Raw genomic sequence first — 20,175 nt, forward strand, 5'->3', positions numbered from 1 at the left:
GATAACGATAACGATAACGATAACGATAACGATAACGATAACGATAATAATGACGATGACGAGGACGATGACGATGATGATAATAATAATAACAACACATTCTTTCAGAGGACTAGCTTTCGCAGTAACTTTCCCGATAGTTCAAGTCACCATATTTTTGGTTGCAATTGGTGCAGATCCAAAGGACTTAAAGATTGGGGTTGTCAACGATGAAGCTAGCAACTGCGATTACGGAAGCAACTTAGGCAATATTTGGAATGATGAAATCACCTGCCATTTCGGCAACCTTAGCTGTAGGTTCTTGCACAATTTTGACGACTCTATTGCGATAAAGGTATAATGATTTAAAAATTAATAATATAATGTAAATTAATAATGTATTTAATGTTCATGATTAAAGCTGGCTTTTTGTTTTCTTGATGTCCTCTTTTCTCCTCATTTATTCCATGTAAATATATGAGAATATTTACTCGATACATTGATAAAAAAATATTTAAATGCAAAAAAATATTTATTAAGGTAGCTTCTAATAGCTTTACTTAAGATTCACTTAATTATGTAATACACATTTATTTATAATTAGATATTTTTATTTAAATTAAATAAAAATATCTTATTCTAAATAAATATGTGTATTATATTAAGTAAAGCAGTTATATAGGAGCCATATGTAATAAATATTTATTTGGATTTAAATATTTTTTTCTCAGTGTATAAACTGAGAGAATGACAGTAATAATAAACATTAACGCTCTTCCTGAAGATTTTTATTAATTATACTTCGCTTTCAGAAATATTATGACAATATTTTAGAGGCGAGACATGATGTACAAAATGGAGAACTCATGGGTATAATATATTTTAATCAAAATTTCTCCGAAGCTCTGCAAATACGAGTGGAAATTTTCAATTTCGCGAAGGATTCCGATCTTCTCGCCAGTCAGATTCATGTTTTTCTCGATATGGGCGGTACGTTATTTATGTGTTATGAAGAGCGTTCCACGTAAAAATAATAACTTTAAGAAATTTTATATATAAATTATTTTAAATAAAAAATATTATTTAAAAAATTACGCAAAAATAGATTCAAGCAATTAAGACTATTTCAAATCCTGAATATTTTAACATAAACGGCACATAAATTAATTGATTTATTACAAATACTTAATTTACAATGGCTTTTGTTACAGATAGACAAGTTGGGCTCATAACGCAGAAGAAACTATTTGATCGTTTTTTAGAGGTATATGAGGATATCATGAGGGACTGCAAATATTCGCCAAAATTGGCTACTCCGCCAATCCGAGTAAGTATATTTTAGATTTTGTAATTTTATAATTTATTTTATAATTTAAATCTTTTTCTCTCTCTCTTTCTTTCTCTTTTTTGTGTTAAATTTTTGTATAAAAGATTAAAGTTTTAATCGTTTTCAGTTTGAAGATCCCATTTATGGTACAACAGATCTTAATTATACAGATTACGTGACACCATCCTTTATGCTAACGTAAGCAAAAATCAAGCTAACATAATATATGAAATCAAACTTGCTGTTACTAAACTATTTATAGTTTTATATTATAACTTTGCAGACTCGTATTCTTTTTAGCCAATACAGTCTCCACCACCTTGATAGTAACAGAGCGATTAGAAGGCGTCTGGGATCGAAGCGTAGTCCAAGGTAATTTATTAATAAAACTCCAAGATCGGTTTTATCGGCTATTTTTTTCTCCCTATTTTTTATCAAAGTAATATAAATACAATGTGATAGGAGTCAGGACAGAAGAAATCCTGCTATCTCACATTGTTATTCAGAGCATCATCATAGCCATTCATACCAGCATGATAATTCTCTTATTCTTTCCTATATGGGGTTTGGAATGTAAAGGATCGATATTTGTCACAATTATATTTCTGTTTTTAAGTGGTTTTACCGGATTGATGTACGGTGAGTACTAAATAAGCGCGCAGCAGCAATTCAGAAACTGCTGAGAATTAAGTTGATTATTTGTGTTAATGCATTTCCAGGTTTTATCGTCTCTATTGGGTGTAAAAATCACACTATGGCGACTTACTGTTCGGCCGGAAGTTTTTTCCCGATAATACTACTCAACGGTGAGTCTCTATTCTTTGTTTCGCAAAAATTACTTTTTACTTCAGTCTAGTGTTGCTAAGTGTTACCGTTATTAAATGGATTATCTCTGAAGTTTAATTCTTTTATCATATAACGATATATTACATTGTTAATAATAATCTTAGAAAATGTTTGTTAAAATTAACATCAATAATATATACATATATACATATATATATATATATATATATATATATAAAATAGTGGAGGATTATTTTACGTTAATCTAATTTTTATTAATATATTAATTTGACAAAATCATAGGAGGCATGTGGCCATTGGAAGGAATGCCAAAAATCCTTCGTTGGTTTAGCTACATAGTGCCAACCACATTGCCCTCCATATCTCTGAGAGGACTCATCTATAAAGGTTCTTCCATAACTGATTCGGAAGTTTACTTTGGTTTGTTAATAAGTTTAGGATGGATATTGTTGTTCTTCATTATAACCATACTTGGTGTAAGATCGAAATCCTCGTGATATTATTTAAAAGCGTAGAAGAAACTTTTGATACGCTACAGAAACAATCTCGCATAATCTACAGAATTCAATTAGATAAATATGCAGAGTGTCTCTCCAAAACACTGATTTATTATGTTATACAAAAAAAATATATATATGATTATTTTATTTATTTAAATGGCTGTGGGAAATTAATTGCAGTAAGGGGATAAATTTTATAATAATAATTTTTATTTATTTAATTAATCGTAAATGTAAATTATTATTTCATTATTTTATTATTTTATTTTAAATTAATAATTATCTTTTATTTTATTATACAGTAAAAGAATAATATAAAACTATTTAATAATAGCAATATTAAATGTTTTCGAAGAATAACAATAAGTAATATAGACAAAAAATATAACAATAAGAATATTATCTAATAATTCAAATAAAAATTATTATATTTAAATCACTATATGCAGACGTAGTTATATTTAATTTCTTTTTTAAAAACTTAAATTATTTTTTATATTTTTGTAAGTAACAATTTAATGTTTTATTTTTATGAGATCAAACAATAAAATAACTATTATCTATCTTCAAAAATAAAATATAGACTGTATAAGTATACAACTTTTATATAAAACTTTCAAATAAAAACGAGATATTTTTAAACAACCACCTTACTTTGTGACTTGACTTGAAGTAGAGGTTGAGCTTGAATTAAAATAATAAGAAGTTGGGGAAGTTGTTGAGGAAGTTGTTGGGGGAGTTGTTGGAAAAGTTGTTGGGAAAGTTGTTGAGGAAGTTGTTGATATGAGTGAAGGAAATGAAAAAGGTCTTGTAATTATTTTTTGCCATCGTATTTTTAATTAATATGTCCATTTTTCTATTAAAAAATAATTAATAAAATGTATCCTATTATTTTTTATGATCGGAATTATAAATTTTCATTTAAAATTCAGTTCGAGAATGGAGTGACGACTCCGGCAATTTTGACATTTCAATTTTTGCACCTTTGTCGTTTTGACTCTATACCAGTTGAAGCCCGTACGCATAGAGTGTCGGACGAGATCATCTTACTAGCGGCTTCAAGCAAGCTCACGAAGACAGCCAAGAAATGGTACGACAATCAGTCAGGACCGGTGTTGAATTCATGGCCAAATCTCCGGGCGAATTTTGCTCGTTGTGCCACGATTGTTGGCCACAAAAGTACGGATTTGTAGTGATAGACAAGGACAGCGCGCTTTTAAACGGCCGATACAGAAAAGGATTTAACGTGTTTGCGATACCGCAAAAGCGATCAGTCTTTGCCGATACCTCGTCGGAGATGAAACGTTAGCGTTATAGAAATCGACACTCTGCTTTTTTCAAACCCTGGCGTGAAATTGGCCACTCTCACCTCTCTCTAGGCATAGAAGTTGAACTTTCCGTAAAGGTATTGTGAAAAATATCGTGTGCACTTCGGGTCGAAAGCTTTTTCAGATTCGTGTGATTGGCCTTCGGCTCGGGCGGAAAACTTCACACTCGTCTGAAAAACGCTACTTTCGCCCCTTGGTGCACAATATACTATTACTGTCAGAAAAGAGCTTTTATACATCAAAAATATTTTATTAAACGTTTTTAATATTTACCACGATCTTCATTTATTTTATAAGTCAGTATAATAAAATTTATTATTAATTACAATATCAATGCAATTAATACAACATTTTCAATATTTACGTTATATTCACTTCTTTATATTAACATTATATATACAGCACGCAAAGCCTATTAATAATTTTTAATACGACTTACGCTTGTTTACTCTTGCGTAAATTAGATGCAGTGTACATATAATTATAATAAAAATTAATTAATAGTTTTATTACAAAAAATATACTTAACAATATTATAAAGAAACTAAGAAACAAAAGTGCGTAGACATCAATCAGATTTTGTTCCACCCAGCTCTGAGATCTCAGCGGTGTTACTAAAGTTCCATTTGGATGGCGGACGGTGTATTCAACACTCCAAACAGCTAAATCTAATGGCGGTATTGGCCGATCCCGGAATTCGCTAGATAATTGTTTCATGTTTCTCGTATAACTGTACAAGAAGTTTTACTATTAATAATGAAATAAATAATTACATTTTAACAAACGCATCTTAATTAAAGGAAAAGCCAAATATACGACAAAACACATAAACAGGAAAACCAAATTTCATGATCTATAATTTTATAAACAATTGCTTTTGTAAGAATTTGTAAATCGATTATACTATATTAAATATTAGAGTTTTGTAATTATCTGAAATGTAGCTATATTGTTAATATTTACTGCTTAAATAATAATTATTAAAACATGATCAAAATATGATACCTTTCATTATAAAGTACTTCTTCAACTGCGTGTAATATGGACTGCGTGGACAAAGTTTTAATGTCCAAGTATATGCCAACGCCTTTAGCTACTAATATTCTTGTGTTGGATTTTTGATCTCCAAAGAAAGGCATTACGATCATTGGTATGCCTTTCCAAATAGCTTCCTGCGCACTCAGAAGACCACCATGTGTCCAGATTGCTCTTACATTTTTATGAGCTAAACATAAAAGTATATTATAATAAATATTTATACTCTCAACTATGGAAATCTCACATTAATACAAACATTTTATTAGCTGTATATGTCCCGATTAAACTAATGTAATAAACTTTTAAAAACAATTTTGTTGCTTATACATTATTTTTAAACAAAAAACGAGATGTTCTTATTGTAATAAAAATTAATATTTTATTATAAATAAATTATAATATACATATAACTGTAATAACTAAAAACTGAAATTGTCTTATAATAAGTGCAAAAAAGGGTAATTATGCAGTTTAGGGGAAGCACCTCCGATGACCTTGACCTTGACATATGTTGTCAAGGTCACCCTCCTGAGTGACCTTCAGAAGGTTTTAACCGTCGCTCGTTTTTTATTAAAAAGTTATAAACAAAAAAGTTTCGAAAATATAGCAGTTATTTTAAGTACTGAGAGGCATAAACGACTAATATTACGTTTTTCTTTAAAGCAGAGAATACTTTATTTCGCGAGAAAGTCGCTGCTTTACCAAAACACAACATTTAAAGCAGTAAATTGTTGATAAATTGAAGTCTTTTTGTTAAAGCAGAGAATACTTTATTTTGCGAAAAAGTCGCTGTTTTACCAAAACACAACATTTAAAGCAGTAAATTGTTGATAAATTGAAGTCTTTTTGTTAAAGCAGAGAATACTTTATTTTGCGAAAAAGTCGCTGCTTTACCAAAACACAACATTTAAAGCAGTAAATTGTTGATCACTAACCTACATAGGCATTTAAGTGTTTAAAGCGCGTCAACTAACCTATATATGCACCTATATATGCTATATTTTCCAAACTTTTTTTGTTAATAACTTTTTAACGAATAGCGAGCGACGGCTAAAACCTTCTGAAGGTCACTCGGGGTCATGACCTTGACAACATATATCAAGGTCATTGAAATCGGTGAGGTCGCCAAACTTTTTTTTGTTAATAACTTTTTAATAAAATACGAGCGACGGCTAAAACCTTCTGAAGGTCACTCAGGAAAGTGACCTTGACAACATATGTCAAGGTCAAGGTCATCGGAGGTGCTTCCCCTAAACTGCATAATTACCCAAAAAAGTTATAAAATATAAACTACATAACTATATAAACTTAATACAACAAAAATTGATTTTCTTATACTATAGTTATTTCTAAAATGTATACTCCGTTCAACGCGAGATTGAGAGTAGGTCGGACGAAAACTCGTCCGTCTGCTCGCGCAGGTCTCCGCTCACAGAACATCTATTTACATATTTATACGGTACGCCACGCTCTAGAAGACTTTATCCTCAATTTCTCGTTGGACATTGGAGTATGTACTGTAATTAATCAATAACTAATCTATCCACAAAATATTTATACATATACCTATGCGATGTTTTCGTGTATGTCTGATATTTTATTAAAACACTAGTTATTAAAGTAACAATTTGAACCGGTATTTGAACCGGTAACGTAAAAGTAAGTAATTCTCATAATCATAAATCTTATTTTTCCCAAAGCAGTTTTTAGAAGAATGGTATATCAATGCAATAGGTATACCTATTGCATTAATATCGGTAAAAGTTCCGTATGCGACCTCCTCCAATTATAATCTACTTTTGCAGGCACGTAAGTACGTACTAAAAGAAGTCGAAAGCCTCTGTGCCAACTTGCGGAAATAACTATTTTGTTAAATATTCAAATTTTTATTATTTTGCTAGATTTTGGATTTTTGACTGCATGTGTACAATATTGACCCTCTTTTTGCATGAAAAATTGAAAGCCCATGTAAAATTACACAATAAAAGACCTTGCTTTGCCCTGTAAGGAAGCGAGGTCCACTCCCTAATTGTTGTGTTTAGAAAAGTACAATGCTATTTAAAAACTATCCACGCAAAGCAAAATCCACCCTACTTCACTCCACCCCACTTCTGCTACAATTTGCACTGGGGCTTTCAACTTCTTTTAGTATGTACTACGTGTCTGCAAAAGTAGATTCAAATCGGAGGGGGTTGCATACGGGACTCTAGCCGAAACTTGTTTAAAAGAATTGTTTACATTAATAAACGAATATACGAAAAGCAACAGCTAATTAAACAAATGTTATGTAGAAATATGTGTCTCATGTTTCTCGTGCATTTATAGAAACTGGGAAACGTACATAAAACTTCGCTTTGAGGCATCCATTTCATAACCATTATATTTTCCGATATCTCAAATGGCACTTCAATATCTAACTTCCACAGCACTCGCTGCTTCAGTTTCGACAGAGCCAGTATAACAGTTTTAACCGTGTCTAAATTGAAATGTTTCCATTTTACATTCGTTCCTAATGATATTACGATAGCTCCATCCTTTGCTCCGTCAAGAAATATGCGTACATCCTGCAAAATAATGGTGAACTAAATATTTCGATAATATACAAAGATATGAATCTTAATGACGAAATATAATCGTAAGTAACTGATACATTTTAACGGATTATATCTAAGCAGAATTATATTATCAAGCTTGTTTAAATAAGATTTATGCGGCATTCTTTTAGAAGTTGTTGTTATAAAAAGAATATTATTATAAAAAATATTTCTATTACGTTTCTAAATTTAAAAATATTCCGTGAAATATTTATCTTTTGCTTACAATTTATTGATTATTATATAAATTAATTAATAATTAATAATAGAAATTATCTTACAAAATGGGATTGAAATTTATTCATTTATTTATAGATATTAAAAATATAGCATATATGTGTTTTTTACATAGGTTTTAATTTCTACACAGCACACATGCATGTCTAAAAAACATCTTTACAACGTCTTATATACGTACATAACCAACCCAAACAGCATACATGCTGGGTTAGTTATATGTATATGTATATGTAGATTATATTACATAAGAAATAAACGCTTGCAAAAACTGTTATAAATTTGAGTAAATGTCTATAAAAGGTCAAATTTCATCGATTTTATCACCACTTTAACATGTTGTAGAAGAGGTCTTTCTGAGTAATTCTATGCAAGAAAAAAGTAGGAGACGGCATTGGTTTAGAAGAAATAGTATTAAAGTTTCTCAATTTTAAAACTTTTTTTTTTAGATATTATAAAGTACATTAGTTCTAAGAGAAGTAATTTGTCGTATGTGTTTATAGACACATAAATTATTGATATGTGTGTATAGACAGTACACATATAGGCGGAGACTCTAAATTTTTGGGAGTAAAATTTTCACTCTAAACATGGAGTTACTGACCAGTTCAGTCAAAAAAAATTTACTCTATTGGAGCGAATATTCACTCTAAGGTAAAAAGAGTTGAGTTTCACTCTAATTTTTAAAGTGAAGTCGTTAGAGTGAAGTTGTCACTCCAAATTTCACTCCAACTTGAAGTGAAATCGCCTTCCCGCTTTCCACTTCGAGTGAAGTCATCACTCCAAACTTCACTCCAACTTGAAGTGAAATCGCCTTTCCGCTTCCCGCTTCCCGCGTGTTCAATTGTTCCCGTGTAGAAATTTTTTAGGGATGGCTTTACATAACATAAGGCCCCGATTATTTACGAATATATTTACGAACACAAAATTTCATAATAATCCGGCACTGGTTTCTGACATTCACCCGACATTAAGAAATATTATATCATATATCCAATTCAAAATTGTATTACTCTTTTTAAACTGAATTTGTTTCTTAAGATGATTTTTGAAAAATTATATATTTGCGCTGGTTGTGATATATGTAGACTACATATAACGCTTACATCAAATTAAGAAGTAGTCTACCACGTAAGGCAGTTGGCTCACGATGCAGAGGTCCCGAGTTTGAATCCCACTAAGGTAAGTGTGTTTTTCAAATACGAGAAAATATTTATAATCATAGACTGCGTCTTAAGAAACAAATTTAGTTAAAAAATAGTAATAAAATTTCGAAATAAATAATTTTTTTTATGTTAGGTGAATAATTATTCAGTGAAACATGTCACTTTTTCCAGAGTTGAACAATCACTCCAAGTAAAAAGTGAATAAGCACTCTTTCGCAAAGTGAAAATTTGCTCTATTTAGACTGGCAGTATTTTCATTATTCGTAAGAGTGGAATCTCACTCTTTTGGAGTGAGATTCCACTCCAAGAAAGAGAGGAGATTACCGCAGGCAAGGGTGAGTGGGGAATGGGGATGAACCTGGGTTCGCGTGAAAAGTTAAAAACCCGAACCTTAATAGACATTGTTTCGCCCTGTAAGCAGAGATATAGGATAGAGTAGATTGAAGCGAGGTTCATCCCCCCTCCCCGCCTTGCTTATAAAGCAAAACAAGGTCTATCATTGTACGGTTCGGGTTTTCAACTTTCTACGCGAACCGAGATCCACCCCCACCTATTCTTGTTTGCGGGAGAGGAGCGGTAGTTTCTCTACATGTGTACTGTAGCCGCCTACATGTGTACTGTATATATACACACATATCAATAAATTACTTCCCTTAACACTGAAAAATAATATTTTGTTATTGTTATTTTGTTATTGTTATATTTTGTAATTTTATTTTGTTATTATTCTAAAGTGTTCTTCAAACTATTCAACTTCTGTTTAAAATTTTTTTCTATCTTTTATCTATTTTATCTTCTTTTATCTTTCGGAGATATTCGGCTCAAAAGAAAAAAGCCAATTGTTTTCAAAATAGAGTTTCACACCCCTAAATATGCGTATAAACACGTATAAATAATTACTTTTTATTTTTGTATAGAAATAACATATTAAAAGCTCATCAAAATCGGAGTCGGACACTTCCATATTTTTCCTTGTGAGATATTTTAAATTTTGTCATGACATTTTTAATGTACTAGACATCGCTACGCACGCGCTACTTAGTTTTAATATTATACTGTTGCTATTATACTATTAACCCTTTAATACACACAACTGTCAAAATATACGATGACAGCCGCTCACGAACCCACACAGAACATAATATTTAATAGATATCCAATGGATATCTACATATCACAATGGATATCTACATATAACGTCCATATCAATTATGGATATTTAAAAGATATCTAATAAATGTAAAAATACCCATATCTCTCAAATAACCAGCAGGAATATCCATTAGATATCCATGTGTTATTCACATATCCATGTCCACAAAATATCTATCAAAGATATCTCTTAGATATCCACGTGTTATCCACATATCCATGTCTACTAAGTATCTACCACACGTCTACCACTGTCTCGAGGGGGTCTAAGGTCGCCCCAGTTGCGAGTTGGTCTAAATATGCGCGAAGGACCAGAGGAGGTGTATGTCGTCTCCTCGACGCAAAATTAAAGCGAAATAAACGAAAGCGAATTTGTTAAGCGACTCACCTTTCGGTCGGCCGTCGTCACGTGGAGGGATTCGTCCGTCCTTAGGCAGGCACATGCAGCAAGCGGGCCAAACAGCACAGGCAAAGCAAGCAGGCAGGCAGAAGCGAGCAGAACAAGCAGGCAACAAAGCAGGCGAGATCGCACTCTCGGATTCAGCCTTCCGTAGGTTCAAGCGTGCATGAGGGAGTGTGCACCCTGAGACCGTTTAGCGATGAGTGAGCTCGCGGTCCTATAATGTGCCGCGAGCGAGCAGTTTGTCCCTTTTGGCGGGTGCCCTCGTAGGGTGTGCGAGGGCAGCACCGATTGGTGAGTCGCGGAAATATCGATATCGATCCGATCCGAGCAATCTGCCGACGTTTTGCGCAAGTCACCAAAATATGGTAGTGTATACCGATAATCTAATACTAATACTACTACTAATACAGACGAACTATTTACAAAGGCGAGCGCCAAACAATCACAGATATTTAAGACCACGCGGAAGAGTCGTCCCTGACTCATGTTAGAGTCATAGTATAAGATCATAGTAGGTTTGCGGCGATGTCCGACAAAGAGTTCGCGAGTTGTGAAAAATATAAATAAAACTTTCGCGCATCATTTACCGCGCTTGGTTCTTAGTTTAGCCCGTTTTCTATATTTGCGGATTTCCATTGGAGCCTATACTTCGAATTTAAATCACGCTGGCTGAAAGTACGCGTAATATTACAACTAATAATAGGTTATTGCGATAAATATTACCACATGCCTCAATGGTCGAATTGGTACGAACCTTTATAGAATGAAGGAAGTTCAAACCCTGGCTGAGGTAATATTTTTGCAATGATTTCTTTATAGTTATTTAGATGCATATAGCATCAAAAATTAAATCGAATCGATTTAATTAGATGAAGGGGGGATTTTACTACTCCAACCGGAGCTGTGTTTCAAGTCTGACAAATATAGTCGGCGCGCAGTCAAAGGTTGGACAATATGTAAAATAAAAATATAAATAAAACTTTCGCGCATCATTTACCGTGCTTGGTTCTTAGTTAGCCCGTTTTCTATATTCGTGCGGACAATAATAAACTTCAATATGCGAATATCGACTTTACATGCCTTTTTTTAAGTGGAAAATGCGAAATATCTTGTAAAGTACCATTTTTCGATAACTTATAGAATAATGAAAGAATTCGATTGTTGTAAAAAATTAAAAATAATTATTTTAAAAAATTGATTGCATTTTGTAGACGCCTTCAATTTTGCAGAATTGCATAATTTAAAATTAATAACATTATTCGATTCTTTTTATTATTCTACATATAAAAGTATTAAGGTAAAGTCATTGAAAAGTGAATACTTTACGAGATATTTCATATTTTATATTAAAAATGTCATGTCAAAATTTAAAATGTCTCAGGAAATTCTTAACGAAAGAAAGTTTTATTATTATAGTGTTTTGAAAACGTCTGACATGAAAAATAAGAGGTTTTATTTAAAAAATTTGAGGTGATCTTATTCTAACTTAACTTGACCTTGAAAAGGTCACTCAAGTCGATATTTTCATCATGTGGCCCCCTCAAAACCATGCAACTTTTGTCTATGACGAGTTACAGAAGAGATATTAAAATGCATTACTTAAATAAGACCCCTTGCATAATACAAAATGCATAATATAAAATATATAACGCGAACCAGGGTTCGTATAATTTCTCTTACCTCAGAATACATCACGATTACCTCGCCGGCAATTGGTTGCACGGCCTGAGCATTCAATCCTGCAATCTCTAGGGTATTCGGTGGCAGTGGTATCGCAGATTCGAGCGCAGAATGACTATTAATTAGTACAATATTTATACTTTCTCTTTCTATTTTATGTAATGGTCTAATTGCATGGCCTACATATTCCTCAGTAAGTCGTTGAATAATAGGAAAAAAATAGTAATGTCGTATGAGATCATCCACAATGTAATATAAAGTATTCCACGTTCTCAGCCACAAACCTTCAGGTTTTGCAATGGCTGCATGTGTGTAAGATCGAACAGTGGGATAACTTGGTCCACCAATATAATCCTTGAGATAAGGTATAGCACCAAAAGGAACATAGCCTACTATGGGTGGCTTACCTTTAGCAATCTGAAAGAACGATACTACGGACAATGGAAAAAGCTATAACTAAATAGATATTTTTTTGTAATAAAAAAAATAAAATAAATTAAATACTATTTTGCAGAAAAGTTCGTCACTTTTATTAGCAGATAATGCAAAAATAATAATGCAGTTGAAGTTTGAGCAGATCTTAAAGCAAAAATTAAAATTTTCCCTAATAAAGAAATTATAAAAAAATAGATTTATGTATAAAACAATAAAATTATAACAAAAAAGTGGAAAAACTACTGTCTAGGGGACCCACCTCCAATGACCTTCACTTTGACAGACATATAGTGTTAATATAAGGTCACCCTCCTAAAAAATCTTCAAAAGATTTTAGCCGTTCATTGTTTATTATAAAGTTATTAAAAACATAAGTTTAATAAATAGAACGTACTTTTCCGACACCGTGTTTCGGTACATTTAAGGAGTCAGCATAATATGGTAGGAGAACCCGGAACATAATAGGAACGCTAATGTTTGGACAATTGTAAAACATATTAAATATAAATAAATTAATAAACTTGGTCTTACATCAAAATAATTTTTGAAATATCTATAGATATATATAAAATTATGGCACTCCCCGGGAAATTCTACCCCTGTTTCATATATAGATTTTTTGAAATTCGGTCAATTATTTCCCGAAAAATTGGAAAAATTTCGGATACCGGTTCCCAAAAAGATTGGTAATGAAAAACTATACACTCTATAACACTCCCCGGAAAATTCTACCCCTATTTTATATACTTTTGATAAAAATTCGGTCGAATAGTTTAAGAGTGTATAAAGAACATACATACATACAGACATTCTATTTGATATATTTTTGCTTAAATTAAATAAAATTATTATTAAAATTTTTAAATTATATAAATTAGAATTTATTAATCATGTTAAAATTATATACAATGTTTTTTTAATTATAAATTTGCGTTTAGAAAATCTAAATTGATTAAACTGATATATTTAATTTGGAAAATACATTATATGTTTAATAAAATTTACGCTATAAGTAAGATGTTTTTTTAGCTTGACAATAAAAATATCTTTAAAAATTATAAGATGTTTTTGTAATGATTGGCGTGCTTGACAAAATTAAAATTGAGAGAGAGAGAGAGAGAGAGAGAGAGAGAGAGAGAGAGAGAGAGAGAATATAATTACTAATAAATTAATCAATTATATTATTTAGGATATGGTGCCGTATAACGGATTACATCATTACATCTCACACGCGACTGATCAAACTTCACGAACCGGAAGATTTTGCTTCTCTGCTCTGAATGAGATACGTCAAAGTTTTTGTCGCTCATTTTGCACATCTGCAGATACCATGCCGTATCTCATAAATCTCTTGTGTGCTGCAAAATGTCCGGAATTATATTTACCGCATCATACTACAACAACACCGATGTCAACTTCAGTCACTATGCCAACTGCAGTCAACATGTCAACTAAACCAGCTAGTTCACTATAAAAAAACACAAGTTTTAATGCAAAAGAATAGTATATAGTTTGGCACAAATTGCGGAAACAATCGTTAGAATTTTTTTACATATACTAGTATAGGCTCAAATACTACGCATAAATATATGAAGCAGTCCAGGCCTCGACTGTTAACAAACTATTATTTTTTCTAATGGCGTTTTTACTGGTGTTGGTAGTGGACCTTAAAAATTATTTTTATACATGTACATTTTTGCACAAAGCACAAGAACAATTATTAAGAATATTTCTTACATATACAAGTACGCTCGAATACTTCGGATTAAACAAGGCACTTCCGGGGCCTAACTGTTAACAAACTATTTTTTTTTCTATTGTAATGGATTTTAACGATTGTCCTCACACTTGTATATTTTGGCACAAAATGCAAATCACCATTTTCGTGAAAAATTTATCCTACGACCTCTTTTATTGCTCTTCATAGAGGAAGCATTGTTTTCATAAAAAATTTTTTTTAGTTGCCGCTGCCAATGTGTTCAAAATGTTCTAAAACGTCGAAAAATTGCAATTTTAAAAAATGTCCGTATGCGCGCGTGTGTGTGTGTGTGTGTGTGTGTGTGTGTGTGTGTGTGTGTGCGTGTGCCAAATTTACCGAAATTTCTATAACTCAAAAACTGATTAACCAAATCTTAAAGAATTGTATATGAAATAGGGATAGAAAAAACTGAAGAATATAATAGAATTAAAAAAATTGCCAATATTATAAAGTTTTAACCCTTAAAGACTATACCTCAAATCTCAACTGCTTGAGACTTAAAACTTTTTAAAAATTGATATTTTTGGACAATTTAGTATTAATTAGTATTAATTCGTGACTTTTCTATTTCTGCTATATTCTTCAATCTTTTCTCCTTTATTTCATATATATAATTCTTTAAAATTTAGTTGATTAGATTCAACTTTATATTATGTATGTAGGGATTCTCAGAAATTTCAAACGTCTGTAACTCAAGAACTGATTAATAAAATTTTAAAAAATTATATATATAAAATAGGGGTAGAAAAGACTGAAGAATATAATAAAATTAGAAAAAATTGGCAATATAATTAAAAAGTGTGCAAATGTGAAATTTGCACATTTTGCTTCCTATGTACGGATTCCTCGAAAGAGTGATGGCAAAGAGTGATGGCAAAAAGACCTGTTTTTTCGCCCATTTTTTGGACTTCAAATTTCAAACTTTTTTTATGCCAAATAGTACTATATGATGAGACATTAATCCCAGAGAAATTTTAAGATGAGCATAGGCACGGTTCCGGAGATATGAAGAAACGAAAGTGATGGTTTTACCATAATCCATGAAAGTACACGAAACTCTTCAAGTATCTATACCAAGGAATAAAATATATATAACAAAGTAAAACATATCGTTTCTTATGGATTTTTTTACACCAGATTCAAATATGACCCTAGTTTTCGTCTAGCATGAAAATTCCCTGAGATAGATGGAGTTGAAGTGAAACTTGACACCGCCTCTCACGGATCGGGTTGCTTTTTTACTGTGAGTTTCCTTGCCTCTCACATATTGGGGTGTTTTTTTAATGTGAGTCCCCTTGCTTCTCACAGATTGGGGTGCTTTTTTAATGTGAGTCCCCTTGCCTCTCACAGATTGGAGTGGCGACAGAAAATACCCTCAATAATACGTGAACTTCAGCCACGCATTCTTCTTTATGCAGTACACCTTGATACAAGTTTTAGCCGTATGTTTTTTAAGGGGATTTTACCTCAAAAAATCATACCGGAAGTGGCCTTTTTTTTGACACTTCGGTCAAGTTTCAGGGCATATAAAACCCGGCACAGGGTTAACCACTAAAAAAGCTATCGATTCGAATAAAATTCAACCGTATGTTCAACGAGGGAGGGTTTTGTGCAGCCGGCTCTTGGACTATGATTGGAAATCATCACTTTCACTCTCTTGTATCTCCGGAACCGTGCCTATGCTCATCTTAAAATTTTACTGGGATTAATGTTTTATCTAATAGTACTATTTGCCATGAAAAAATGTTTGAAGTTCGAGGTCCAAAAAATGGGCGAAATTTGCCATCACTCTTTATAATTTGCACACTTAAAAACTATGAGGAAGCAATGTGCAAGTTTCTACTTGCCCACTTAAAAGCTATGAGAAAGCAATGTGTAAGTTTCTACTTGCACACTTAAAAACTATGAAGAAGCAATGTGCAAGTTTCTACTGGCACACTTTTTTTATCCTCTTTTATTAATTTTAAATTAACATTTTTATTAGAATTTTATTGTCTTATATATTAATAGATTTCTTTTTATATTTTTTCAAGTTAAAGAAAATTTTTAATTTTTGCTCCTAGAACGCTCCAAACTTCAACTACAAAATATAATATACTTATATATAAAAATAAACTATCGCTTTGTGCAGAGGTATGTAATGATTATTATTTCCGTGTATTGTTTCCTGTTCGTTAAGTTAGTGTTACTGCAATAACAGGGTTCTTAACTATTTATAAAAATGCGCAACAAGAAACTGCCGAGTTTGTAAGAAAGAATCTTCGCGAGCGCAACATTATATTATTAAAATACTACATCCAAAATATGACAACAATTTTCTTGTATCCTTTTAATAATATTTATTATATATGTAAATCTTTTTCGTACTATGTGCTAATGAAAATGATTGATTTTTTCTACAGCATAATGTTTTAGTCATTTCGGCCTGTCTACTCATATAGTTTTAATAACTTCCCAATTATTACCCTATTTATCTGTACAGAGAACGCCACGAAATATTTCACGTATTTTTTCACATTTTCCACATCAGAGATGTTCTGATGAAATCGTATTTCATCATAGTTTTAAACAAATAATAAGAAGCGATTGTGAAGATTACCGCTAATATGAGCAATAACTATAGACACTTTCAATTTGTTTATACGCAAACAAACTTGATTTATAGGGCAACTTTGCTAAGTCGCTTGCAGTTTCAAAATAGCCTAATCAATTAAAATTTATTAAAGTTGATTGCTTTACCTCCCATAGGCCGTAGAAACATTGGGATAAAGTAATGTCCTGCACTATAACGTCAAACTCGACTGTTTTAGTCACTTCCAAAAGATCTCTCGCTGCTTTAGCTTTTATCATTGTGTTACATGCGTGAATACCCCACTGATACATAAAATATGCCCCATAAAATACGCTGTACTTCTCCCATTCAACTGGATCATAATTAAAAGATTCATCATAAGTTTCCATTAGACTATCAAAAACCTGAAAATAATAAGTACCCTTACGCTATACAGGAGAGGACATATGAAAATGTGACAAATTAACATCTCCGAATGCACATTGATCTTACGTAAGATAAAAAACATTTAAGGTATTCCTTTCACGGAGGAGTGTATTTTGTAGGCGCTTAAGCAGGGCCTCAGCAAACTCTTGTATATTGCATTAAACTTATATAAAATCAAGTTATAATTGATTATTATGTTTAATTATAAGAAAGAAGTGAAAATATTACGTGTATTTAGAAATTTTTCATTTTTCGGTAAATTTTACTGTCAGAACAATATAGCAACGCTGCGCTTTTCAGGGCGCCGATTGTAAAATGTGAAGTTGATAACAAAAGTGTCAATGTAAGTGTCAATTTCATTAATCAAAGAATATTGTGACATTTTCTTTTTATCAATGAGAAATTTTATTTATAATAATAATGAGTGATAAGAAACATAAAATGAGGAGTAATGTGGGCAAAAGTAAGGAACAATTTGTGAAAATAAAAGTTGATAATAAACCGTTACGTGATGAACTGAAGTGTGACATGAGCGCACAGCTTGCAGCGTTGCCAAATAATTCCTTGAAAGTCGCCATTAAAAATATTCATCTATAAACCACATTTCAAGTCAACTTTTAACATAAATATTTTGTTTAAACATTCGGTGACTCTGTATTTTTATCGGCACTATCGAAAGTATAGAGTTTAGCGAATATGTAGCGCAGTTAATATTTAATATCTTAAGATATTTGATAAACAAATTGTTACATGTCAATGTGGAAAATAACTTTTTCGATAACGTCACATATAAAATATCGAATTTTCAAAAGTCATAATTCTTCTTTATATGTTCGGTAATGTGGTTTAATTTTTTTCTGGCGTAAAGATATGCATTTTAACTTTCTCGTACCAAAAAATCAGTTAATTCTTAAGACTTTGGTGTCATGAAAGGAATACCTTAAGAAGGTTCGATGGCTTCATCGGATCGAGTAGTGGGACGCGGGGGTTCTGGAAACAGCGCACTAGCGTTTGAAGTAGTGGGAATGAAGGAGATTGCTCTGATTGGTTGCCGCGTGTATAATGCGTGCTGCTGTTTACGTCGTTCACGACCGTGGCAGTCTAGCAGACAAAAAATCAAGCAATTTATGCTTTAATAATTAATTTTTTTTACGAAATGTGCGGTAACCTTCCCCTTTCTTTCGCTCATTTATTTGTAAATTATTAAGTTACAGCTGCATATTTTTTTTCTTATTATTTGCATTTTTTCTTGCACTTATTTTATTCTGAAGGTATATGCAATATGTCATTTCCCATAAAAACCTATGTTAAAAATGCAGCCAGTTTCATGAAATTTTAATATGTTGTTCTGGAATGCAAAATAGAATTATGTGAATTTTTGGGGAATTTTTCACCGTCCCGTTTTGAAAAAAATCTAATCCAAAAATTGTATTTTTTAAATTTTTGGAGTAGATTTTTTTCAAAACGGGACGGTGAAAAATTCCTAATAAATTTACATAATTCTATTTTGCATTCCAGAACATATTAAAATTTCATGAAACTCTCTGCATTTTGTTGTAGCCATCGAACCTCCTTAAAATAGAAAAGTTATATTTTTTTCTCATTTGTTTTATAATTTGCAAATAATCGATTTATATCTCTCAGAATGTCTTCGAGTCTCCTATAATATCTACTTACAGCGTATGTTAAATTCTGCGCGAGTTTACCCTTGACTTTAGTCTCTAATATGCTGACTGCGTGTACATGATGACCTTTGCGAAGTAATCCTTTAACCAAATGCTCCGTCCAGACGTGGTGGCTAGGCGACGGAACAGTCTCTACCACTAAAATCGACAATGGTTTCGACGCTATCACGATATCACCCATTAAAATACAACAAATCAGTAGGAAAATGACGCGACTCAACATTGTTGCGCAAAACTTCTCGCGTGGTCTCTCAATCAGATCCTGAGACCGAATGTATCTGCATGCCTAGTGTAGCATTCCCCCTCTCTTCATTTCGAGATAATAGCGTTATCATAATATTACTTTATGTAACTTTAGACTGGTAATATTGAGATTTTCTCAACAACTTAGCTGTACCGTCACAAAAATAAGAGGAAAAAAGATGCATAAATAAGTAATTAATAACATGTACCTGTATATATATATATATATATATATATATATATATGTATAGATATTGTAGATAGTACGCAGTATCTATTCACTTCCTACTACTATTATTGTTGAAACTGAATGACGACATTCGCATGCAGAATAATCATTCAATCAGTTGGTTACGTAAATACGTGATTGATCATTACGTAATACAGTATGGTAATTATTAATAGACATCGATAAAAACTATATTAGAAATGTACACAAACCAACAAAAGAGAGTAAATTACATGTAATTATATTTATAGAAATTTTAATTATTTACCGCGATATCAAATACAAAATCTTTATGTTGCTGCAGATATATTACTGCATATGCACTATACGGAAAGAATTTTTTGTTATATTTTACAATTAAATTCACTACAAATGTGAGGCAACTTGGCAATCAATCAAATATTATCGGTAACAATAGAAATTTTTGAAATATACAAAAGACATTTTACAAATAACGTGATAAAAATTATCAAACAGATTGGTAATTTTTGAAAAATTATTGAAATTTTATTATATATTTTAGTAAAATTAATCAAACATATTTTATATTTTATTGTAATAAATATTAATATATTTTAGTATAATATATATTAATCAGAATAGTTCGCATAAAAT

The 20,175-nt window shown here is 31.6% G+C and overlaps 2 protein-coding genes across 11 annotated transcripts in view; one reads left to right on the forward strand and one right to left on the reverse strand.

Moving 5' to 3' along the window:
* LOC112462196 (ABC transporter G family member 20-like) overlaps positions 1-2,770 on the forward strand; it is a 21,213-nt gene extending 18,443 nt beyond the window's left edge. For 5 of the 9 annotated variants that reach the window (XM_025027828.1, XM_025027829.1, XM_025027830.1 and 2 more), the window contains 8 exons: positions 109-334; positions 792-969; positions 1,191-1,306; positions 1,434-1,504; positions 1,590-1,678; positions 1,769-1,945; positions 2,026-2,112; positions 2,396-2,770. In XM_025027828.1, coding sequence (XP_024883596.1) covers positions 109-334; positions 792-969; positions 1,191-1,306; positions 1,434-1,504; positions 1,590-1,678; positions 1,769-1,945; positions 2,026-2,112; positions 2,396-2,610 — 1,159 coding nt within the window. In that variant the 3' untranslated portion in view covers positions 2,611-2,770. Of the gene's footprint in view, positions 1-108; positions 335-791; positions 970-1,190; positions 1,307-1,433; positions 1,505-1,589; positions 1,679-1,768; positions 1,946-2,025; positions 2,113-2,395 lie in introns of those variants that run through there. The other 4 variants (XR_003041636.1, XM_025027832.1, XM_025027833.1 and 1 more) reach the window with 4 other exon arrangements.
* Positions 2,771-4,298: 1,528 nt separating this feature from the next.
* On the reverse strand, positions 4,299-19,382 carry LOC112462198 (UDP-glucuronosyltransferase 2B17-like). 2 transcript variants are annotated; one of them, XM_025027836.1, is made up of 6 exons: positions 19,081-19,382; positions 17,145-17,381; positions 12,212-12,628; positions 7,321-7,543; positions 4,947-5,166; positions 4,299-4,671 (listed from the first exon to the last, which is right to left on the reverse strand). In XM_025027836.1, exons 1-6 carry the CDS (start codon positions 19,309-19,311, stop codon positions 4,377-4,379), a joined length of 1,623 nt encoding a protein of 540 aa, XP_024883604.1. In that variant the 5' UTR covers positions 19,312-19,382; the 3' UTR covers positions 4,299-4,376. The 2 variants fall into 2 exon arrangements, with proteins under 2 accessions (XP_024883604.1, XP_024883605.1); XM_025027837.1 differs by lacking the exon at positions 17,145-17,381.
* Positions 19,383-20,175: the final 793 nt, after the last annotated feature.

Source organism: Temnothorax curvispinosus, unplaced genomic scaffold (assembly GCF_003070985.1).
Source record: "Temnothorax curvispinosus isolate PA1 unplaced genomic scaffold, ASM307098v1 QBEX01012057.1, whole genome shotgun sequence".
In the NCBI taxonomy this organism is placed as follows: Eukaryota; Metazoa; Arthropoda; class Insecta; order Hymenoptera; family Formicidae; genus Temnothorax; species Temnothorax curvispinosus.

Excerpts from the sequence above, each read along its gene's own strand:
- LOC112462198 (XM_025027836.1), bottom strand. The coding sequence starts at position 19,311 with ATGTTGAGTCGCGTCATTTTCCTACTGATTTGTTGTATTTTAATGGGT. Across the intron at positions 17,382-19,080 it reads CGCAGAATTTAACATACGCT|GTTTTTGATAGTCTAATGGA; the intron begins GTAAGTAGATAT and ends TATTATTTTCAG. Across the intron at positions 12,629-17,144 it reads GTTTCTACGGCCTATGGGAG|ATTGCTAAAGGTAAGCCACC; the intron begins GTAAAGCAATCA and ends TCGTTCTTTCAG.